Genomic DNA, 24,781 nt, shown 5'->3' with positions numbered 1-24,781 from the left:
GTCATGGGGCAATAGTAAAATCAGTAATAGCTAACACTGCTATGAACTGTCTACGCATTGGACACTTTACATATATTCGCTCAATAGCCCTCCCCACAACCCCAAGAGGTGGGTGCTATTTTCATGCCCATTGTTCTGATGAGATAAAGGGACTTGCAGCTAGGAGAGCCCAGTGGGGCAGAAAGGGACAGTACAGCCAGGAAAGGCCATGAAATTGGTGAAGGAAGAGTCAGAGGTCATAGTGGTCAGGGAGGTCTTCATGGAGGAGGAGGCACCTGAACCGGGACTTGAAGGGTCAGAGTATCCTTTTGGAGCACTCACTGTGGCCAGACTCTTCATAAGCAGTTTTTTGTTTTAACAACTATTATTTCACCTAAATCCCGATGCCATCCTGAGAGGTGGTGTAGCCCTATTTTGCTGATGGAGAAATGAAGGAGCAGAAAGGTTAAGTCAATTGCCCATAGCCACAGAGCAAGGAAGTGGCGGGGACAGATTCAAACTTGGACTTTCTGCCTCCAAAGCCTGGGCCTTGGAGCCCTGCGCTCTGAGGCTTGGTCTGGCAGAGATGGGGCGTCGGTTCTCAGTGGGCGGGATGGTGGAGACAGAGGCAGGGGAGCACCGACTTTGCCTAGAGAGGAGCGTCTGTGCAGGAAGAGGAGGATCAGCAGGGAAGGGAGGCAGGGTCCAAGTGGGGAGACCCAGGAATTCCAGGACTGGGGTGAAGGGGCCACTGGTGGCTTCCGATCTGGGAAGCCAGTGTTTCCAGAAGATTAACCCGGCAGCAGGGGCTTAGCGGAGGGAAGGCGGAGTGGGGTGGCTCAGGCTTAGCCTAGGCTTGGGCTGATGGGAGTCAGGAGGAAGTGCTGGGGGCAGGCGCGATGGCTGGTGAGGCGGCCTGCCAGCGGGACGGTGACCGGGGCAGGTGTGTGGGCCGGAGAGCAGGAGCTGGCTCCAGAGGTTCCCATCTGAGGCAGTCACTGGGTGGCCAGGAAGGCACTTCGCGAGGCCACACCCAGGCGGAATGGTGGCCTGCAGAGCTGAGATGGCTGGAGCAGGGCAAGAGGAGGAGGACTGGGCCAAAGACCCAGCCAGAGGCAGCAGCCACGACTTGGTGTGCAGGGAAAAGAGGAGTCACCAGAGAAATAGAAAACCAGAAGGTTCTGAGTCAAGGGAGAGGAGGGTGTCAACCAAGCAAATTCACTGCCCCATCAACACCCAACTCTGTCCCCAGGGGGTGCCTTGGAGCCACTGGGAGGGCAAGTTTGGGCATGAGGGGCTCTTCTAAGGCTCATTGGTCTGACTGCCTTCTGCCGAGGGGCTGAAACCCCCCCAAGAGATGGCCAAACTCATGATCTGGCATCAGTGGCAAAGAGAAAGGTAGGCAGGTGTGTGGGACAGGTGGTGGGCTCAGCCTTCAGCCTCACTCATAAGGCACGGAGGTGACTGCGAGGAGGGGAGCAGGGTTGGGAGGCAGCCAGCGACATCCCTTCTTCTGGGTGTGTTGGGGGGAATGGGGTGGTGGCGGATGAACCTTTCCTTTCCTTATCTGTAAAATGGGATAATGACAATAGCCACCTAGCCATCAGGTTGCTGTGATGATTAAATTGGATGAACATTGCTTAGAACAATACCTGGCACGTGATAAGGTTAATAACAACAATACATTATCAGTACCATCAGCCCGGGAATTACAGGGCAGCACCAGAAGGTCCTCAAAGCGCAACATCCCAGAAGATGACGGTGGCATTAAATACAAAATGCCTCCTAAGACTTAGTAGGAGACCAGCAAAGCCGTGCTGATCCCAGGGGAAGAAAGAACTAGTTCAGGAAAAGGACATCTTAAAAAAGAATGAACCCAGGTTCCCCGTGCCTCCCAATAGAATGTCTGACCCCAGCCTGCCTGCCTTCAGCGAAAGGGTGAAGAGCAGGGGTCAGGCAGGCCCTGCCAGGTGCTTCCCACACATTAGCTTATTCAGTCCTCTCCGCTGTGTTGGCAGGAAGATAGAGTCTTCGTTACAGAGGGTTAAAACTTGCCTAAGGTTGCACAGCTGTTGTTAGGCTGCTGTTAAGACCTGAGCTTTAAGCTGAGCTCTGACTGCAAAGCCCCTCACATGGCATTAAAGAGCTGGGGGTGGGGGCAGTCGAGGGCTCCCCAGGAAATGGCATCTGGGGCCCCCTACTCTTTATGGTGCTGCTTGACCTCCTGGCCCCATGCAGCTGCTCATCAGGCCACGCAAGAATGAGGCACACAGGGCAGGGCCAGGGAGCCCGAGCAGTTGACCCCAGGTGGGCCCATGTTGGGGCAGTTGAACAGCGGGACTCCGCAGCCAAGGGAAAGGTGGTTGGGGGATCAGGAGACCCTAGGATCCATTTCAGGACCTAGGGCATCCTGGAAGAAGAGGGGTCGAAACGGGGCAGTGCATCTCAGGCTTTACCAGGCACAGGCAGCCCCTGGAGAGCCTGTTAAAACACAGGTTCTGGTGCTGGAGGTCTTGGGTGGGGCCCGAGAATCTGCATTTTTGCCAGCTTCCAGCTGATGGCAAGGGTGCTGTTCCGCGGATCACACTGAGCAGCAAGGTCTACCGGATGCAGTTGGCACTGTCCTGAGTGAAAGCTGTTGGACAAGGGGTGCTTCTCGCAAGAGCAGATGGCTCATCTGCTGCGCTGGCAGAGGCGGCTTGGAGGGCAGCCTTCCCTGAATCCCCTTTCTTCTCCCTGGTGCAGTGACTGATGCCTCCTCTTCGAGAGGTTACAAAAGCCCCTGCTGGAGGTCTCCTAAGAGTGACACAGAGCTCAGAAGCCATAAAAGAAAGACTGATAAATTCAAGATCATAAAAATAAAAAATTCCCCCCCTGCAAAAACCACCATGGGTAGAGGCAAAAGAAAAATGAGAAACAAGGGAAGCCATTAGCCAGTTGTATTACAGACAAAGAGCTAATTCCCCTAATTTATAAAGAGTTGTTACAAATCAATAGGAAAAAGACCAATGATCAATAGAAAAAATGGGCAAAGGCTATGAGCAGACAAGAGACTCAACTGCATGAAAATATGCTCAGCCTCATTCATTACAAGAAAAATGAAAACTAGAACTATACATAGATACCAATTTTTTATCTATCAGTTTGGCAATTATTTTTAAAAATAGTTGATACACTGTGTCGGTGAGAGTTTTGGGAAATAAGTATATGGTTAATGGGAATGTATTAATAATAGTAATTAGTAATGAGCAATGCCTATCAAAACTATAAATGTATATTCCTTTGAAGCAGCAATTCTATGAACTTCTTTGTATCTTACAGTTACAAAGTGCAATTGTGGAAAATAGCAATTGTACAAGGGTCCTCATTTTGTGGCATTGTTTGTAATAGCAAAAGATTGCAAGCAATTCAAACATTTGTTAATAGAGGACTGATTAAGTGAATGGCAAGTCTAAGCAATGGAGTACTATACAGTCAAAAAAAAAGAATGAGAAAGCTTTTCTGTGTACTGTCACTAAATCATATCCAAAATTTACTGTTAAATGAAAAAAAAAAGCAAGGAGCCAAATCGTGAGTAGAGTGTTCTACTGTTTGGGTACAAAAGGATGGACTGTATATTTTTGAACAGTGTCCTGCACACAGCAGATCTTTGACCATTTTGTTGGATTGAATAAAGTGAAAATAAGGCTGGTGGGACCCACAGTTCACCCTGACCCACCCAGCACCCATGTTCCTGGTCCCCAGGCGAGGCAAGCTCAGGCCGGGCAATGAAGCAGGTGGGGTGGGCTACTGTAGGATCCCCTGGGGGCAAAGAAGAGACTGGCTGGGAACGGCAGGCTGTCCTGGCTTCCCGGATGTGGAGGGAGGCGCGGGGACCTGCCTTTTGCCCGCCTCTGCCCTCACCCTCTCCCACCTGGCCTCACTGGGCAGCACTGCCTGGAACACACGCTCTCGTACTTTCCAGGTCAGTTAGCCCTCAGTGGCTTTCCTGGCCCGGCCTTCCTGGGATGGCGGTACGTGGTCCTCTTTCCCCGCTCCCTCACCAGCTTTCCAGTTCCTAACCTTGAATCATGCCCGCACGGTACCCTCGCCTGGGTGGTGCACTGCTTCTCCTTTTCCTGCGCCTGGAGTCCACTTTCCCATGGGCCGGGAGGGAGGCCTGTGGCCCCTCTGCCCAGGACACTGAAGGCTCTGGTTTCTTCAGGCAGAATTAGAACAGGTATGGACTAGAGAGCTTCTTACATCCTAGGTGCTGCAATAAGTGCTTTCCATCGTTATCTCAGTGGCTCATTCGAAAATAGTTATTGGACACTCCCTAGGTTACGGGCAATGCTGGGGTCCTGGAGATACCGCAGTGAGCAAGACCACGTCCCTGCCTCATGGAGCCGCGACTCTAGTTGAAGAGCTGGACAACAGACAGACGCACAGACCACACGCTGCCCCACTGAGTGAGGTAAGGCACAGGGGTGAGGGGGGCTGGTTTAGAGAAGGTGTCAGGTAAGGCCTCCTGTGAGGGGGCCCGACAAAGGGGAGGAGGGGGCCCCGAGAGCACGGGCGACAAGAGGGAGCAGCAGGGACGAAGGCCTTGGGTGGGACTGTGCGAGCAAGAGCAGGAGCGGAGGAAACGGGGCGGGAGGCGGCCTGGGTCACAGCGGGACAGATGCTGTAGGTGACGGGAAAGGCATTGGGTATCGTGGATGGAAGCACTGGAGGTGTGGACCTTGAGGAGTTAGGATTTTTCTTGTTCTACAGATGGGGTTGAGACTGAGAGAGACCAAGAATCTTACCCAGTAAGTAAGGGGCAGATCCCAGGTTTGTCCCACAGGACACTGCCAGGATGCAGGTGCCAGCCCTCTTCCAGGGACAGCCATGCTAACGTCCCAAAGGCTGGCTTGGGGGCAGGAGAGGGGCCACCCTTTCATAGGTCCCTCCAGGGCTCCAGCACAGGCGGAAGGAGCCTTCCAGCGCAAGAGCCATGGCAGGTCTGGCCTGGCTGGGGGCTCCTGGAGAGGATCTTGGGCTCCCCACAGTGGGCAGGATGGCAGTGGTCGAGGGCTGCACTGGCAGGACCCAGGGGAAGTGCTGACATGGCACAAATGTCCTGGCTTCGCATCCCACCCACTGTCAGTGAATCAGTTGAATCACTCAACTGAAAAATGAACTGAAACCCACAGACATCTCTCAAACCCACAGGCCTCCGCGAGGTGCTGGCCTGGGGCTGGGGCTGCAGGGCGCTGTGGTTCTGACCAACCTCTCCCAGATGGAGGCCCATGCCCTCAGTCCCAGGGAGCCCAGGACCCTCCGGGGGCCCCATTTTGCCTGCCCCCTTGCCTTCCCTTTATTGGCGAACCTCCTCTCTGGCTGGCGATTCTTGCCCACCCTGTCTTCCTGGGACTTATTTAGCAAGTGGGCATCTTGGGTTGTTTCAGGGCCTGGCTGGACCCAGAGGGAGATACTGAATGACCAATACCAGGTCTTTGTCCTTAAGATGCTTAGAGTCCAGGGGACAGGGAGAGGGGAGCCAGATACCTAGAGAAATATAAGGCCATGTTGGGGAAAGAGTGTAGCCTTCATGAGGACAGGATTTTTGTCTGTTTTATTCACAGAAGTATTCTTAGTGCCTAGATTAGTGACCAGCGCATAGTAGGGGTGCACTGAATATTTGCTCAATGAATGAATACACTAAGGAATGAATGGGGCTATTGCTGGGCTGCGCATGGAACATGACCTGGGGCGGGTGGTCTTCAACCTTGGCACATGGGCATCACCTGGGGAGCTTTAAAAGCTGATGCCTGGGTTTCACGCTCAGAGATGCTGATTGGCTGGATGGGGGGGGGGGGAGTTGGGGAACTGGGAGTGTTAAAAGCTCCCCAGGTGATTCTGATGGGCAGCCTGGCCTGAGAACCATAGCTGGAGGATGCACAAGGGAATAGACAAAGCGCTCGTGTGTGGCTGTTGCTTCAGAGACCTCTGACGTCCCATCCCAGGTGCTCTCTGTTGGGGAGCAGATGAGAAAGGCCGTCCCCGTCCCCTGGCCTCCTGCCCGCCAAGCCCACGCTGAGCACTCCTCCTCCAGTTTTCCATTTCTGCTTCCCTGCCCTGCAGCATCTTCCTTGGGACTCATTCCTTCCACAGCCCTCCCTGGATGCTGCTCCCTCCCTGACCTTGCCCCACATTAAAGAGTTGATCAGCTCATCAATTAATTGTGTCCTAATCCAATCTTGGCTTGACTGGAGAGAGGGCAGTAAATCCAGCTGGGTAATCATGCCCTGATATTTGTGTAGGGATAATTACTATCTCTCAGGCCTCACTTGGTGGCAAGAGGAGATGAAAACCCATAAAACACCACTTGGGGCTGTGGCTCATTGTTTCCTGGCTGCACGAGGCTGGCACTCAGCCAGCCAGCACCGCCCACCCCTTCCCCTGGCACGGGCCCCAACCTCTTCCCTCCCCTTCGTGCAACCGGCAGGGCTCGACAACAGGAGGGGCAACATTGTGGGCCCAGCAGGAGCCAGTGTGAGTGGGGGCAGGCGGGGAAGGTGGTCCCCATAGCCTGGCGATCACCTAGGATGGTGAGTGTCCAGGTCTGAATAGCAGGATCTCGTCCAGAGCTAACCCAAGGGACTGCTACCATCTGGGGAGGCCAGCTCATGCCCAACCTGGCCCCCCAAGGACACTGCCCTGCTTCTTCCTGCTGGATGCCGTGGCCAGGGAGCTCCCCACAGGTGATACAGCTCCCCAGGAGCAGACTTCAACCTAGTGGGCAGAGGTCAGGCCCTGCAGGAAGTGCAGGAGTCAGGGGCAAGGACACACCGTACTCTGCAGCCCCAAGAATACTGACCTCCCACTATGAGCCAGCCTTTCTACCAGGCCCTGGAGACACAAGGTTGAATAAGGCTGTAGAGTGTTAGATTAAAGAATGGATCTAGGGTCAGGCACTTGGGTTTGAATCCTGGGACTCAGAAACTGTGTGGCCTGGGGCAAGTCATGTAACCTCTTGGTGACTCAGGTTCCTCATTTGTAAAGTGGGATATACCAGTACCTACCTAATAGAGTGGTTGTGAGGCTCAAATGAGATAATTAAGGTAAAGTGCTTAGATCAGGGCCTGGCACACAGCAGGTGCTGCTTAAGCTGCTATTATCCTTACTACTATTTTGCCTTGTGGACACGATGTCCCTCACCCACTCCTGAGTGTGTAGGGCCTCCCTACTCAGAGTGTGGTCCCTGGGCCAGCACCATCATCAGAGCCTGGGAACTGGGTAGAACTGGAGGTTTTTGGGCCCTACCCGGATTTGCAAAGCTGCATTTACAAAAGGTCCCAGGTGACACATGCACAATTCAGTTTGAGACGTGTACTTCTAGAAAAGGCTCCATGGACTCACGGTCTGTCTTCCTCAAAGCTGTATCCTCTGCACACAGTCTGGCATAGAGTAGGTGCTCAGCAAGAATTTGTGGGATGAATAAAGGAATGCAGCCATGGGGTTTGACTTATATCCTAAAAGCAGTGGGGGGCACTGAAGGATCTCAAAGCATCTTGGAAAGATCCCCTAGAAGCAGCATGGAGGAGGGTTCCAGGGCTGTGTTGGCTGCGGCAGAAACCTGGGTGGGAAGTGACAAGTGCTTGAGCCGCGGCAGGAGCAGCAGGGATGGGGGTAGGGGGTAGGAGGACTTGGGGCTCATCGGGTTGGCAGTGACGAGGACATGAACTCTACAGGGGAGAACTGGCTTCCTCTGTTCACCCCCTCCATACTGGGGTCAGAGGCCGGGAGAGAACAAGCTTCATGCACCAGAAGAAACGGTTACTCCAAATGTCTCTCTGCTGGGGCAGGGAGGGGCCTGGGGGCAACAGGGGCCTCTGCGGGGGAGGCAGAGGCAGAGCCTGAGGAGAGGCCGGGACCCCCAAGGCCCCAGCGCCCCGGGGAGAGGGGCCCGAGGCGCCAGCTCCTTACCCGAGAAGGCATTATTGGTGTTGAGGAAGTAGATCTCCTCACGGCCGTCCCCGTCGATGTCGCAGGCCGTGACCCCTATGGCGTTGCCCTGCCGGTCCCGCAGCGCGTAGTAGGGCGAGCTGCGCTCATCCACTGCGATGTTCACCAGCCGCTTCTGGGCCCGGTCGTACTTCAGAACCAGGTTGGGGCCGTTGTACCTGGAGGAGGAAGGGGGTGGGGACGTTGGGGAGGAGCCGCTGGGTGTGCCCAGTGCCACCCCGTCGCAGCGACGGGCCCGGGCCCGGGGTCCTCCCGGACATCCCGGGGGGCGGTTCAGACTCAGACCATTCCTGCGGGACCCTCACCAGCCTTGCCTTGCGGGTCCCTGGGTGTTGGATGAGCAGCCCAGGCAAAGCGAGAGTCATCTGGGACACAACATAAGGAGCAGGGTGGTGGAGGGGAGTGGGCAGCCTGTGACTATGCCTTACCACGGGCTTTGCTGAAGAAAACGAAAGCCCCCCTCACATGTATCCTGCCTGTTTCAATGTAAAGGGCTCTTGCACCTTCCTCGTCTCATTAATTTACATCGAGTGAAGTAGGTATGAGAGGCATATTATCAACCCATTTTATGGATGAGGCAACTGAGGAGATTCACTGGGGAAACTGAGGCTCAGAGAGGTTAAGCGCCTTCCCCAAAGTCACACAGATAGTAAGTGTCAGGTCCTGGGACGTGAACCCAGGCCCTTTGCTGTTGATGTTTGGAGTGACTCTCTTCTGGCAGAATGTCTGGCATTTAAGTGGCAGGTAGGGAGTTAACATCTCAGAAGGGAGACTGTGGACATCTAAAATCGTTAGGAGGACCTGCTGGATTTCTGTGGCTCCGTCCCTCTAAAGAGCCAGAAGCCAAGGGATGAAGTACTCCTCAGTCCTCAGCACCCACTGCTCTCCCCTCACTCCCCTCCGCCCCCACCTCCTGGCATCGCTGGAGCCCCAGGCATCTTGCCGCAGGGACCTTGCCCTTGCCGCTGGTTTTGTAGACTGCTTTCCCTCCAGATATCCGTCCACTCACGCCTTCATGCCTTTGGGCTCTTGCTCAACAGGGCCTTCTCCACCCGACCGCACTGCTCCGTCCCTACCCGCCTGTCTTGCTAAGCTTTTCCCGCCAGCCGACAGTTCTCCATCTTACCGTTGCCCTGTTCACTGTCTGATCCCTCTAGAATGTCAGCTCATCGGGGGTAGACCTTTGGGTCTGTTTTGACCTTTGGTGCCTAGAGCAGTGCCTGGCACACATGTGCTCAATAAGTATTTGTTGAATGACTGAACGAATGAAACCTCAGAGCTCACATCTGAGTCATAAAGCCTTCGACGTCCCAGGGCCGATTTCTTCCCTCGCCTCTTCCGTCTGGAGAAAGTGAGGCCCCTCAGGAAAGCAGCTTCTCAAGGTCACCCCAGGCAGCGCAGCCTCAGATACCTGGAGGCCTCCTCCCGCCTCCTGGGAACACCAGCTTGCCAGATTCTCCAAGGGACCTGGCCAAACGCCCCTCCCGCCAGCGCCCGCCTCTTGCCTTTGTTTCAACCTGAGCGTGAACATCCTGAGTGAAGTTCAGCTGAGGCCTGGCAGGGTCCCTGGCTGAGCACACTTGGGGCGGGCGGAAGGAACTCTCCAAGGTCTTTGAGAGAAATCACGTCTTGCTTCCCTGAAACAGATCCAACTTGGCCCTCTCTTTGTTACCAAGATGCAGAGCCAGTGGAGTTTGGGGGATACTGAGCAGCTGGCTGGGTGCCTCCTGGCACCCAGAGTGTGTGAGAGGGGAGACGGGAGCTCTGGGGGCTGAGTCAGCCGCCTGGTGATGGAAGGTCGCGCTTTAGACACCTTGACAAAGAATGTCTGAGGGCTGCGTGTTGAGTGTGCCGCGTGACCTATGGAGACACGTCCAGGCAGGGGAGACAGAACGCTTGGGTTTCAGCACTGTCAGCAATCTGCCCCAGCCCCTGGGGACAGGAAGTGCCTTCTGAGTGCTAAACACTGGTTCTGAAATCCTTAAGGGCTTCTGTTTACTACCACCACTACTGCTCCTAATAGAACAAGCATTGTCGCAGCGTGCTTCGCCCTGTGAAAAGCATTTTCACATACATCATCTCATTTGAGCCCCGCATGATCCCATAAAGAAGGTAGGTAAGGCATTTTTCTCAAAAAAGAAACAGAGGGTCTGAGAGGCACGTGAGCTGTCCAAAGGCATTGAGTTCGTAAGTGGACTGCTCTGGGCCTCTAACCTTATTTCCAAAGTCCAAATCCCACGTTCTTTCCCCTCTGCCGATGATGACAACACTCTTAGTCTTATGCATAAGTTTCTGGCAGCCTCCCCCAAAGCACTGACCAAGAGAAATGGCCAAGAGCTTCATGTAAATTGTGCAGATAATGATAACCCTACATTTCTACGGTACTTTCTAATTTACAAAGAACTTTCTCTTCCTGCATCTCATTTGCTTCTTGGTCCTGTCTCTGCCAGAGAGTAGTCTTGTGACCTTCAGATGGTCAATTCCCCTAAGCTCTGATTTCTTCTCTGTAAAGATGAGAGTTTTACTAAGTCAGATGGTTGCAAAAGGTGTGGACAAGGTATAGCCGTGGGGCCGGGCCTCGGGGCCCTCCCCTCTCAGTTTCAACAGGAGCATTCCTATGTCGATGCATTTTTTATTTGTTTTATTTATTTATTTATGTTTGTTGATGTATTTTATTTTATGCACCAGATGTTTGAACAAGGGATCCCAGAGCCCAGGTTCTAATGCTCTGCAAGAGCCCTTCTTGACCTGTCTCCCTGGGTCCATGAGTCTAATCCTGACCCTCTGAGGTGGGCAGCGCAGGTGTCTCCCACCCCAGGCTATGGCAGAGAAGCCACCGCATCAAGCCCAGCCTGACGCCCCCACCCACCCCCCGGGTCTTCCAGAATGCCTGTCCCACCCCTGGGGGCGGTTCCTGTGGGAGGTGAGAGGGCACAGCCATCCCCTGTACTGGAGGCCAATCCTTTTGGTCACCCTGAACCTGCAGAGGGAAGGACACACTGCTCCCACGGGTGGTGGCCCTGGGGAAGCAGATAGCCCTGGATCATCTCTTTGAGAACTAGGGGGTGCCAGTCCCAGGGCCTCCCTAAGGGGACAGCGGGGTGGGGTTCTTAGGCTGCATCCAATTCTTCTGTCTGTCACAGGTGAACAGGTGCCATAGAGGTCTTCCCAAACTGGTGACCTGGGATGAATCCTGACACTCTGGTCCCCTTCCCACCTGGTGGGGACCTCAGACGCGAAGGCAGGCCCACAGCTCCTACATGAGGGTTCTTGACAATCCATGGGGCAAGGCCAGGGGAATGGAGGGCCACCACCTGCCCTGTCCCCCGGGCTGCGCTCTGGAGACTCTCACCACCTGCCCTAGGGGAGTGAGCCCTCGTCCGGAGGCCGCACAGAGCTGCCGCTCCCGCCTGGGTCCTCACCGTCCCCTGAAAACGCTTTACTTCTCAGTTTGTGACTTGGCTGGCTGCAGCCCCCTCCCAGGGGCATGGCCTTCCACCTCCAATCTCAGCCAGTTCACCACCCTCCCACCCTCCCATGAGCTGGCCCCGACTGCCCCAGTTGGATGTGAACTTCTCTTTTCTGGCTATCCACAGCATTTTGCACCTCTTATTCCTGCCGTGGGCAGAGTTGTTTGTCACAATCTAACTTCTCTCGCTAAAACACATGCTTCCAGAGCCCAAGAAGCGTGTAGATGTATCTTCCTATATGCCGTGCCTAGAGCAGTGCTTGGCACAGAGTAGGTGTCAGCAAGTGTCCGCTCAATGCCAGAATGGGTGAGTGAGTGACTGAGTGAATGAAAGCGTCATGGGCACGATTAGCAGAGCGCTTCCCACATGCTGAGGGCTACTCTGAGCACTTTCCACCCCTGATCTCATCTGGTCCTCATGCCAGCTCCAGAACCATTTTACAGCGGTTCACAGAGGTTCGATGACTTGGTTGCAGCCACTCCCTTCAATCCCGGACACACTGACGGGCTTGGGGAGCTGGAGGTAAGGTCCCCAGGATTACCCTCCCCTCTCTCTGACCTGCCAGAGACTGCTGGGCACTTCTAGAAATCCAGGAGGCTTTGAGGCTCAGTGAAATGGAGTCAGGAAGTGGGACGGGGTCGCATGTCCCTAAAAAGCAGCTGTGACTTTATAATATCAAAGGATGGGCCAGTGGGCAATCGTTCTGAAGTCTGCCTGAGAGACACTTGCATGGGCACAAGTGATGGTTGCTGTGCGAGCGTCCACTTTCAACCACGGTGACACATGTGCAGGGTCAGCCAGGCTAGGGCCCACTGGTACAGAGGGGGAGGGGCCTCGGGGTTAGGCTGAGGGCAGCCTAGGCTGGGATCCTGGCCCTGCCGCTTCCCAGCTCTGACCTTGAGCTTGTCTTGTAATTCCTGTAAGCTTCAGCTTCCCCATCTGTAACTCAGGCTGCTATGTACCTCACAGGATGGTTGTGAGGATTATGTGAGAGAGTGTATGTGACAACACTTGGTAAACTGTGAAGAGTTACACAATTACAAGTTCTCTTCATTATTTAAAAGACCCGAAGGCACAATCTCTACCCATCATTTCTGATAGTTTCCAAACATATTTTTTCTCATCCCCAAAAAAATCACACCCTTGATTTTTTTAATCGTTTGCAGGCATATTTCTTTATTCTCCTTTATAACAAAACTTTTCAGAAAGAGTCGCCTTCACGAGCTGCCTCCTCTTTCTTACCACCCATTTGTCCCACCCCAACCCACCTTCTGCCCCCAACGCCTCCCAAGCCTTCCTGTTACCATCAGAGGCAGCGCTCACATGGCCACACGGAGGGACGCCTTGCTGTCCTCCTCCCCCTCGGCCACTCAGCTGTACGTGGCCTAGTTGCCTGCTCCCCCGCCCCTCCGCCCCCCACTACCCTCGTAAGATCTTTCCCCTTGGCTGCTAGGATGCCACCCTGAGCTGATTTTCTGCTTCTTCTCTGGCCCCACCTCCTCTTCTTCTTTGCAGGATCCTCCCCCCAACCCCCAGACCTCTTAATGTTGGAGGGCCAGGCTTGGTCCTGCGCCCTCTTCTCTTCTCTCTCTCCCCTTCCGCTGGGGATGATTTCCATTCCCATGACTGACAACTCCCAAACCTGTGTCTCCAAGTCCATCTACAGCCTGCACGCAGACTCATCTATCCACCTGCCTACCTGGCCTCTCCCTTGCACATCCCACAGTCCTCTCGGACAGAGTATGTCCAAAATGGAACTACTAATTCTCACCTAAGCCCCCCAGTGGACACCCAAGTACTAAAGCCAGAAGCCTGGCACCAGCCTTTGTTCTCCCTCTCTCTTGTCTGCACACCTCATCTATCAGCCAATCCCGTCAATTTACCTCAGAAAATATCTTTCAAATCCTTGCACTTCTTTCCTACCCGACGGCTACCATCTCTGGAAAGCCTCCATTCTCTGGATCCTCACTTGCCCCTCCAACCTAATTCCCCACACTGTTGCCAGAGTCATCTTTTTAACATAAACATCAAGTCATGCCACTCTTCTGCTTTAATGACTTCCCATTGTGCCTTATCAGGTCTGGCCTAAAGCCTGGCTTGGTTGCCTCCCACCTGGCTGAACTCCTCCAACCACACTGGTCTCCTTTTAGCTCCTGCCAGTCCAGCAGGCTCATGCCCAGCCCAGGGCCCTCTTGCACAGCTCCTTGTGCTTAGAACTTTCTCCTGCCACTCCCCTCCTGCTCTGGTCCAGGGCTGGCTCCTGCTCACCTTTCCAGCCGTACCTCAAAAGGTACTCTGGAGAGAGACCTTCCTCCTCATAGGTATCCCAATCACTGCATCCAGCTTTCTACTGCTGCTCATGTACTCATTTATTGTCCATTTCTTCCACTAAACCATCAGCTCCACGAGGGCAAGGAGTCTACCCATTATGTAGTGCAGAGTGAGCACTCAATACATATTTGTAGAGCGATGGAAAGAGAAGGAGTGTGTAGAAGGTACGAGATGGCCACTGGGTAGCTGAGCAAAAGGCCGACGGAGCCACTGGTCTCGTTTGCTCTTTGGCCCTCCACTTTCACAGATTCCCCAAAGATATATACAAACACAGTAACGACAAAGAAGAGACCAAGAGGTGGTGTCCTGGGTAAGCGTGAGAGAGGATAACAAGGTGTTAGGGATAGATACAGAGGATCTTGTTTTCTGCTGAGAATTGTTGGCCCACATGAAAAGAAAAAATTAGACAGTCACATAAGGGGAAGAAAGATAAAAAGACGTAATGATTATTGAGTACCTACCAAATACCAGATACTGTGCTAAGTATTTTACATATATCTCATTTTACATAAATAGCAAAAAAATTTGTTTACTTTCAAAGATATATAAAAATGTGCTGTTTAGAAAATTAAGAACCAAAAATTAAGAACATTACAGCCTTTTCATTTAAAAAAAAGGAAACTTATGAAGAATATACACCTATTCAACAGCATTTTACACCAGGGAGAGAGGCAGGACAGGACGAAGAGACAGATGTATGTATTCCACAAAGAGTGGAAAATAGAGATACACAAAACTATGCAAACTTGGAAATGAGGGACAGTGAAGCACAGAGAGAAAAACACACATGTAAATACAGATAGGGAATGACCCGTATAAAAACAGAGACATTAGGAAAAGGGAACTTGCAGACCTACAGAGGCAAATGGGAAGACCCAAAGTCATGGGAATATTAACACCGATGCCGAGATATTATCCTAGAGACCCAGGCCATGTTGTGATCATTCAGGGCATTTCCTCCAAGGACTTTTAAAGACGTACTGCATTTTCAAAATGACAGGCATGGGAGCGGGTGTGGCTCCCGCAGTTGAGCACCTGCTTCCCAAACAGGATGTCCTGGGTTAGGTTCCTGGTGCCTCCCCAAAACAAAAACAAACAGCAAGCAAACAAACGAAAAAACCAACTCAGGGGAGCTGATGTGGCTCAGTGGCTGAGGCTGGCTTCCCACTTATGAGGTCCTGGGTTCAATCCCTGGCCCTGGAACCTAAAACAAACAACCAAAAACCACAGCAGGCGTAAGGGGGTCGATCACTTCTTGGTCATTTTCAATAACCTCATTTTATAGACCAAGAAACTGAGTTTTAGAAGGAGGAAGTGATTTTCTGAATGGCAAACAGCTAATTATTAAATGACATGAACTGAGAGACAAACTTAGTCCTTCGTCTAAAGCGGGGCCAGCAAACTATGGTCTGTGGGCCAAATCTGGCCTGCCGCCTGTTTTTGTAAGGTTTATTGCCATGCTCATTCATTTACTGCTGTTGACAGCTGCTTTCACAGTATAATGGCAGAGTTCAGTAGCTGCAACAGATACTGTATAGTTTGCAATCTCCCCCCAGATTTACTGTCCGGCTCTTTATAGAAAAAATTGCTAACCCCTGGTCTAAAGGGTTGTGTAATGTTATGGGTGTATTACAAGTCTCCAGTGATCATTATCATAACAGAACAAAGCACTAGAACAAAGTTTACTAGTAAAAGTTAATTTGGGTTCAGTACTTGAGAATATATGGTTTTTCTGAAACAAATATTTCAGGGAAAATACAGGCTGAATGTAAGGAAGATTTTATGTCTTAGAATGGAGATGGTGAGGTAAGATAACCTGCTGGGGGAAAACAGATGGAGAAGAGTTGCTTAAGATGAGAACAGTATTCTATATTGAGGGTTTATCTAAGGCTAAGAAATGAACAAGAGCAGGTGCGCTGTAAATGACTTAAGTGGTAAAGGGGGGAGGAGGGGCAGATGGTCTCCCAAGATGGCTGCCGTTATTTCCTTACTTCCATCAGCACCAGTAGTTCTGCCCATCAAGAGGTGGAGCCTGACTGCCTTGAGACCACCATGCTCTGAGGAAGCCCAAGTTAGCCCCATACAGAGGCCTTGTGAAGGAGCACTGAGGCACCAGCCATGTGAGTGAGCCTTCTTGGATGGCTCAGTTTGGCCCAGCCAACAGTTGAATGCAGCCAAGTGAGGGATGCTAGCTGATATCACTTGGAACCATCCACCTGAACCCTGCCCCAATTCCTGAGCCTCACAATTGTGAGAAATAATATTTTTTAAACCACTAAGTTTTTGGAAAAGGAAGTAGAAAATGATGGCCATCTCAGCTCTAAAGAGAAGAGGAATTAACCCCTGGAAAGTAGTAGAAAGGATTATTCATACATCAGTGGAATTCTCTAAGGTAGCCATTTAAATTCACAGTAGCAGGTCTCCCCAAGGGAGACTTGGATCTAGTGGGGTGGTACTTGGACCTCAAAATATTCCAGGATCTGGTGTGGAATCTGAGGCCAGAAGGGTAAAATGGAATACAGGGATTCCAGAAAGCCCCGTTTTTCTATATCTCCTTCTTCTTTCCTCTCTAGTCATGTTTCCCATTTTGAATGCACAGCATTGAGTAGAGAGCATTTCTTTGGATATGTAATGTTGTTTTTTCCTTTTTACATATTTAATTCTTTGAAAGCAACTGAAGTTAAATAGGACCAGAAAGCATATGGGAAGGCAGGCAGACAGGAGATGTGCAGATTGTGTCCTGGAATAGGGCATATCTGGAGGCCAGGAATTAGTTTAAAGGAATGGAGATTCTGATGATGGAAGGCTTCTGGGCCTGATGAGAATTCTGGAGCTGATGATTCCAAGGGGGAGGAAATGGAATAAGGGCATCCCAGGGTAAAAAAAAAAACAAACAACAGATTTGATCTTGAATTAGAAAGTGACCAGGGTGGAGAAAATCCCACAAATAGAGTGTGCTGTTGGAACATGTAACTCTAAGATGAAGGAAAAGAACCTTTTGTCCTTGGGGTGGATGACTTCAAGAAAGGGATGTTTGGTACCAAAAGGTCAGAATAATCTGCTGTGATGAGTGTGTTCTGTAGAAACTCCACACAGATGGATTGATTTACACCTTGTTCTAAAAAAGATCTCTGCTTGGCATGTGCTCTGTGCCCTTGGAATTTCTGATATTTTGATGCACGTAGAAGCACCCAGAAGGCAGAGACTATCATACTCGGCACTATTCCCCCCCATACCTAGCCCAATGCCAGGGAAGAGCAGAGCTCAGTCAGGTTTGCTGTAGATGATGACGATGACCATGATGTCATTCTTCAATGTTCATTTATCCTGGGAAAGGAAGGTGGGGAGGCAGGAATTCCAGAAATGGGCACGTGACAGATGGAGGATGTGTTACTCAGGATTCTTTGGTTGCAAGTGACAAACACTCACCCTGGAATTTATTGGCCCAGATATCCAGACTGCGTGGAGGGGCAAGGCCCTAGGATGCTGAACCAGGCAGTCGTCAGGACTTCATGTCCCTTTCCTTCTTCCTCTTGGGTCTGTCTGGTGGCCTCATTCTTTCATTCCGTCCTTCTCCACAGGCCTGAACATGGCAGCATTCTCAGCCTCCCATCTTCTCAGCTTCAAAATCCAGAGCGTAAGATGTTTTCGTTCCTCAGTTCCAGTGAATGAGATCCCAGGGAAGGGCTCTGATTGGCCCAGGTTGGGTCACATGTTCACCCCCAGAACCAGGACCTGGGATCCCATGATTGTCAGCCTTCAACTAGTACCAGAGCGAGTGGGAGCAGCATGTCAGGAGCCACGTATTTACAGGAAGAGAAGTGCCAGGAAGGATGAAGGATGTGTCTCTGGACAGACAGTGATTCATTTGGGTCTGCACATCCTGGCGACAAACTTGCCAGGGCCTGCTGATGGAAAGCGGTGTTTCCCTGGCACTACCGAGTCCCTTTGTTCTCCAGACACACCTCAAGGTCCCCCACTCCCCTCCAGAGACCCCAGAGAGAGGTAAACACAGAAAGAGAATGGCTGTTTGGCTTACCATGTTCTGGAGGTGGGTTTGGGTCTTGGCCTCCTGCCTGATCCTAAGGCCTGTGCTCCAGGTAGCAGAGCTAGGCTGCAGGGAGGCAGGAGAGCAAGGAGCGTTGGCAGCAACGAGGCCAGTGTGGGACGGGGGGACCAGTGGTGAGCTCTGATCTGACTCTGTGGTCAGCTTGCTTTGGATTCAGGCAAATCACCTAATTGCTTGGTCACAAACACTTAGATCTCTGCTTAAACTTTCTTTCCTTCAAGAAGCAGCTAGAGAAGTGGATGTGGCTCAAGTGATGGGGGGTCTGCCTACCATGTGGGAGAACTAGGTTCGATTCCTGGGGCCTCCTGGTGAAAAAGAAGAGAAAGCGTGCCTGCGTGGTGAGCCAGTGCCTGGGTGGCAAGCCTAGTGTCCATATGGATGCCCCAATAGTGAGCCGAATGCCTGCGTGAATGCCCACGTGGTGAGACGAGTGCCTGCGTGGTGAGCCGAGTGCCCACTCAAGTGAGTCATGCAGCAAGATGATGACACAACAAAAGAGAGACAGAGAGAGCCAAGGGGAAACGCAGTGGAGACCAGGAACTGAAGTGGCGCAATTAACAGGGAACCTCTCTCCACATCAGAGGTCCCCAGGATGAATCCTAGGAGAGGAAGACAAGAAGAGAAGACAAAAAGAAAAATAGATACAGAAGATAACAGCAAATGGACACAGACAGCAGAAACAGCAGGGTGGAGAGGAGGAGGGGAAAGAAGGAAAAAAAATTATACATTATTTTTTAAAAAAAGCAACTAGCTGTTGGTCTTTGCCTCTCTCTTTCAGTCAGGAGGTGAGCCAGTTTAGGGGTGAGATGGTGAGGCAAGTAGCCAAATGGATACTTCAATCTTTTTTTTTTTTAAGATTTATTTATTTATTTCTCACCCCTCCCTCCATTGTCTGCTCTCTGTATCCATTCCCCGGGTGTTCTTCTGTGTCTGCCTGTATTCCCATTAGGCGGCTCTGGGAAGGAGGCACTCGTTCTCTTGTACCACTTCAGCACCCTGGTCTGCTAAGTCTCTTAAATGTCTCTCCTCTGTGTCTCTTTTTGTTGCATCATCTTGCTGCATCAGCTTTCCAGTTGGCTGGCACTCCTATGTGGGTAGCACTCCGTGTGGGCCAGCTCGCCCCGTGGGCCAGCTTGCCTTCACCAGGAGGCCCTGTGTGTCCAACCCTGGACCTCCTTTATAGTAGACAGGAGCCCAGTTACTTAAGCCACATCCACTTCCCTTCACTCTTCTTTAAGAGTGAAAAAATAAGTCAGTCTTTCATCCAATGAGTTCATTCCACTCTTCTGGGTTCTCATTCTAGGCAGGGCTCACTGCTAGGTACTGCGGTGGATACACGGCATATGATGTCATTCCTCTACTCAGGAAATGATGCCCCAGTAGAAGTGTCCTCTCCCTCCTCTGAAAGCCCGGGCCTTGGGGCCACTCCTTATTGGTTGTTCTGGGCTGAAGTCACCTCTGCTGGGGTGAATTCTTCATAAAGAAGGTGCATTTGATCTACATCTTGAAGGATGGATAAGATTTTAATAGGAGATGTATGGATTGGCCATTTACAAAAGATACAGTGGGAGTTAAGAGGTATTAATGTAGCAGTTTGATATGGTATGAATTCCAAAAATAGATTTTGGATTATGTTTGTAATCTGATCTGTACCTGGGCATGATTGAGTTATGATTAGGGCACCCTTCGTGGGTGGGGACTCACAGATAAAAGGCATGGCAAAGAACAGAGTTGAGGGGTTTCTGATGTTGGAGTTTGGTGCTGAAGACTTAAGCTGGAGCCCCAGGAAGTAAGCACACAGAGGAAAGAGAAGCCAGTGCCAGGAAGAAAGGAACCTTGAACCCAGAGAGAAGCAAGACCCCGGAAGGGAGGGATCCAGGAAGCCTGAACCCTCACAGCCATTGGCAGCTGTCTTGCTCCAACAAGTAAAAATAGACTTTGGTGAGGGAATTAACCTATGCTTTATAACCCAGTATCTGTAGGCTCCTACCTCAAATAAATACCCTTTATAAAAACCAACATACTGATATCCTACTATGGAACTATTGTGATTAGTAATGGAAGAAATTATAGCATTGATGTGGAGAAAGTGGCCATGGTAGCTGCTGAGGGTCGGGAGAGGGAAGAAGAGATATGATGTGGGGGCATTTTCAGGACTTGGAGCTGTCCTGGGTGGTACTGCAGGGACAGATGCTGGACATTGTATGTTGTGTCATGGCCCACTGGGTGGGCTGGGGGAGAGTGAAAACTACAATGTAAACCACTATCCAGGTGGTGCGGCAGTGCTCCAAAATGTATTCACCAAATGTAATTAATGTCCCACAATGATGAAAGAGGTTGTTGATGTGGGAGGAGTGGGGTGAGGGGGTGGGGGTATATGGGGCCTTCATACATATTTTTTAATGTAACATTAAAAAATAAAAAAACAGCAACAACAACCAATTTCTGGTATTTTGCATCAGCACCCCTTTGGCTAATACAATCAGGGAACAGAAAAACAGGTTTAGGGAATAGGGGATAGACAACCTGAATAAAGCAGAGGTTTGTGGTAGAAAATAGTAGAAATAGTGGAAAAACTTCCACTATTATATATGTGGCATGGAAACTATATTCACATTCATTTGGTAGGCATTGGGGAGCTAGATAAGGATTATAGCAGAATATATCCTTATACCCATATACAGTCTGGGGAGTGCAGTCTGGGGGCTGCATGCATGAAGGATGGCCAGAGAAGGAGGTTGAAACAGTAGTGCCGAATAATGGAAACTGGGTTTTATGAGATTCCCCTGAATTATTCCAAAAAACTTTCTCTGAGCTAACTTGAACAGGTTTCTGTTCCTTGCAAGCAAGCCTATATCTCCTAAAAAAATCTGTACTCAAGAAAGCACAGAAACCAGGAAAGCAAGGGTTAAAAAGTGAAGAGTGGCCAATAGTGCTAACTGCTTTCCAGAGGTCAAGAAGGCCAAGGACTGGAGCAAAGCAGCTGGACTTGGCCATTTGGAGGTCACTGATGACCTTCCAGGAAGCTGCTTCCTTGGAGTGGAGGGGAGGTAGAGTGAGGACATGTAGGAGTGAATGGGAACAGCAGCCTGGAAGATTCATTGAGGGCAGAAAGGGTTCAGAAGGGCCTGGGACATTGGCCAGGGGACAGAGGGTTAAGTGAGGGTTTTGCAGGCTCTGAGGTGTGTGCTTGTTCATGGTCCAGAGGAGAAGATGGCGGCAGCAGGCAAGCTGGGTGGGAGGTAGAGGGGCACGGGGTCTACAGGACCAGCAGATGGGGTAGGTATGAATTAAGGGAAGAGGAAAGGAACAGGATGAGATGGAGAGAGCTACTAGAAAGCTGAGGTCAGGAGACCATGGTTTTTTCATAGGTAAGAGGTGAGGGTTCTTGGTTGAGAAGAGGGTGTGAAGTCACGGCTTGAGAGAGGAGGAAGAAGTTGGAACTACAACTTAGAGGATTCCACAGGGCTGGTTACCATGGTGAATGGGGCAGGCAGGATCAGGGACCTGGGAGGTTGAACTTGGGACAACTGGAGGGATGGTGAGGTGCAGAGGGCAGGCAGGGGGACTGTGGTCAGAGGAAACAGCTCTGCCCCAGGAGTGGAGGAATTTGAGCAGGGGGGGTGGAGCCAGGGCCAGGATAAACCAGGACTGGAGGGCACAGGTGGGGTGGCCCCAGGAACCGGCTCAAGGTGGGGGCAGGTGAGGGTGGTCCTGCAGGAACTGGGTCTTGGGATCCGGGAAGGGAGACCATCTGTCCTCAGTCCTGGGGATGGCTGGGTCAAGGAGGAGGTGGGTCTGCTCTTCTGAGAGAGGTGGGTTCTGTGGGGGCCACACGGGACAGCGGAAGGCACTCTGGACTTGGAGTGTGAACCCAGAGTGCAAGAGGCAGTGGAGAGGGGCTGGCCCTGGAGTCTGCTCCCTGCTCTGAACTCTGGCAGTGCAGGTGTCACAATCCACCCGACCCGTCCTAGCCACTCGTGTGTAAGGTGAGGAGCTGGTATCAGTTCCTGGGCCATAGGGCTGTGGCAAGGATCAAGATAATCCCTGGAGTTGTCCATGTGCCAGCTGAGACCTGAGCCTCAACGGAGTTGCAGCACCTATTCTCCAGTTCAATGGACTCACCCAGGACAAATGACAAGGAGGAGATGATGGATAATAACATACCAAGGAATGGAGAGTGTCTACAACTGCAAGCAAGAGAGACCCATCCATCAGCTGTACGGGATCCAAGACCCCCCTCATCACATCACAGAGCCCTCAGGATTGGGGAACGAACTATGGACTAAAGTAGACTTATTAGTATTCTATTATAGACTTCCTGTGTCTCCAGCAATGGAAGAAAGATCCCTGATGTGGAGGCAGTACCCACTAGAGGTTCTGGGGGTAGGGAGAGGGAAAAACAGGTGTAATACAGGGGCATTTTTGGGTCCTGGGAACTGTCCTGAATGACATTACAATGACAGATACAGGCCATTATATATCCTGCCATAACTTACAAAGTTGAGTGGGAGAGAGTGTAAACTACAATGTAAACTATAATCCATGCTTAGTGGTAATGCTCCAAAATGTGTTTGCCAATTGCAGTGAATGTACCACACTAATGAAAGATGTTGCCAATGTGGGAAAATGTGGCAGATGGGGAGATGTGGGGAGCGGGGCATATGGGGATCCCCTATATATTTTATGCAACATTTATGTAATCTAAGTATCTTTTTAAAAAAATTATAAAAAAAGGAAAAAGATCCCTGTAAGAGAGTCAGTCCTGCTCCTGGCACAGAGCAAATGCTTAATAAACACTAGTCTGTCTGTCCGCTTCCCTGCTACACTCAGGGCCTGACGCATAATGGGAACTCAATAAATATTTCTGAAAGAATGAATTATTGTTATTATTACCTGGGTAGCCTTGAGCACAGGAGACTGTGAGCTCCACAGAGTTCAGGACTATATTTTATTCCTCTAGCCCCTACCGCAATGTTTGATCAAGGAACCTACTTATCTTCACTAGGATTCAGTTGCCTCATCTAGAAAGTGGGGCTAATAATATTTGCTCTACCTCAAGGTCAAATGAGATAATATATGTAAACCATGACAGAGCTGTAGGTTTTACACACATACACACACACGCACACACAGTATATGGCTGTTGTCTGCGGTAAAGCCAGCCGCCTGGCCCCCCAGGGAGCCCTAGGGCCTCTACCAGATTCGACAGGAGCTGAGTGATAGGCCCATTGAGCCGCAGGAATGCCCTGGTAAAGGAAGCAGGCAGTGGTGATTTTCTCCAGCAGAGGGGACATCCAGGGCTGGTACCGGATTGGACACAGATGTGCTGGGGGCTGCATTCAGCCAGCCTGGCCTGATATCTGGGTGGAACAAGCAAGGAGACACAACACTGGACACAAGTCACAGGTCCTGGTGAAGGGGAGAAAGCCAAAGGTCCAGAGGTCTTGTCTGGCACAGGGCAGGGCAGTCATGTGAAGATCAGGACCAGGAGGGCTTTAGGTCACAGCTGATGGGGAAGGAGGTGGCCGCCTTCACATTGGAAAGGGCCTGTCCTTCTGGCCCGTGGGTCTGCCCCGCTGGAGTCCCTTTTCATGAATTTCTAGTGGAAGCTGCTGCTCGAGCCCCCGAGCCTGTCAGGACACAGCCACGGGGTGCTGGCCCTGGCCCTCTTTGCCCCCTGCATCTCCACACGCTGGTTCCATAGCCTGCGGTTATGCTATTCTGCTTGCTGGGCTCGCCCCCTGCTCACCTGTCTATCCCACCCTGACGGGGAAAGAGAATCAAGTTCCGTCTAGCTTTCCCTCTCGTGATGTGGCTAATGGGGAGAGCACCTGTCTCTGTACGCACAGATGTGCCAGGGGCTGCGTCATTGAGAAATAATGGTTGGAGGAAGCAGCAAATCCTTAGTTGCAATTGGGTGTTAACCAATGAATTAAATTCTTCATTTTGATTAGAAGAAAACAGCCCTAGAAGAGATTCGTGCTTTAAAAAATACAGAGTGCTGCCAATACTAAAGGCATCCAGAGGGTCTTTGTTGCCAGGCTGGCGTGAATTCCCTGAGCCACGCTTTAGCACTAGTTGGAATCTGGCTATCAGAGCAAATGTGCATTAAAGTGTAGGGATAGAAAATGTTGTGTGTTAACTATTAGCAAGAAAGTACCACATTTCTTTCTTTACCATGTTTATTTCTTTAAAATGCTTGCTATATAAAAGTCACCTAACTGATGGACAGTTAAAATAAATGTTATTTTAATTACAAATGAAAGGTACAGATTATAATGTAAGGTATTAGGTAGTGCAGACTTTTTTTTTTGGTTTGAACTATCCTACTAGATCAAAGCCCCATTAAAGCTGGTACACCTTGATTGCAGGAAAAGAAGAGCAAAAATGCAAACTCTCGGCCCCACCCCAGATCCGTGACTCAGCATCTGCGGTTTAACCAGTAGGCCAGGTAGTTCAGGTGCACATTAAAGTCTGAGAAGCTATTGGTCTGGGTCAGTGTTTCTCACAGAGTAGATAACTTGCATTGGAAACACCTGGAGATCTTGCTAATAATGCAAATTCCTGAGCCCCACCCAGACCTACTGAATTGGAATTTCTACTCAGGGGACCCAGGAATCAGCATTTTAATCAAACTTCACCAATTGGAGAGACCCATCCCTCATCCAATCTTTTCAAGATCCAATTGCAATGCCATGTTCCGAGACCATTAAGAAAGGCTTTCCAGGAAAGCGGATTTGGCTCAACCAATAGAGCATCCACCTACCACATGGGAGGTCCAGGGTTCCAACCCAGGGCCTCCTGTCCTAAGTGGTGAGCTGACCCATGTGCAGTGCTGATGCGTGCAAGGAATGCCGTGCCACGCAGGGGTGTCCCCTGTGTAGGGGAGCCCCACGCACAAGGAGTGTGCCCTGCAAGGAGAGCTGCCCAGCACGAAAAA

At 51.1% G+C, this 24,781-nt stretch overlaps 1 protein-coding gene across 1 annotated transcript in view; it reads right to left on the bottom strand.

Moving 5' to 3' along the window:
* The window catches only part of CRTAC1 (cartilage acidic protein 1), a 141,552-nt gene that overhangs the window by 45,162 nt on the left and 71,609 nt on the right, over positions 1-24,781 (bottom strand). The window contains exon 3 of the mRNA XM_058298644.1: positions 7,930-8,126. Within this exon, the coding sequence (XP_058154627.1) occupies positions 7,930-8,126 (197 nt within the window). The remainder of the gene's footprint in view (positions 1-7,929; positions 8,127-24,781) is intronic.

This window comes from Dasypus novemcinctus, chromosome 6 (genome assembly GCF_030445035.2).
Source record: "Dasypus novemcinctus isolate mDasNov1 chromosome 6, mDasNov1.1.hap2, whole genome shotgun sequence".
In the NCBI taxonomy this organism is placed as follows: domain Eukaryota; kingdom Metazoa; phylum Chordata; class Mammalia; order Cingulata; family Dasypodidae; genus Dasypus; species Dasypus novemcinctus.
The sequence above is the reverse complement of the archived record's forward strand: the minus strand, read 5'-3'. Positions and strand labels throughout refer to the sequence as shown.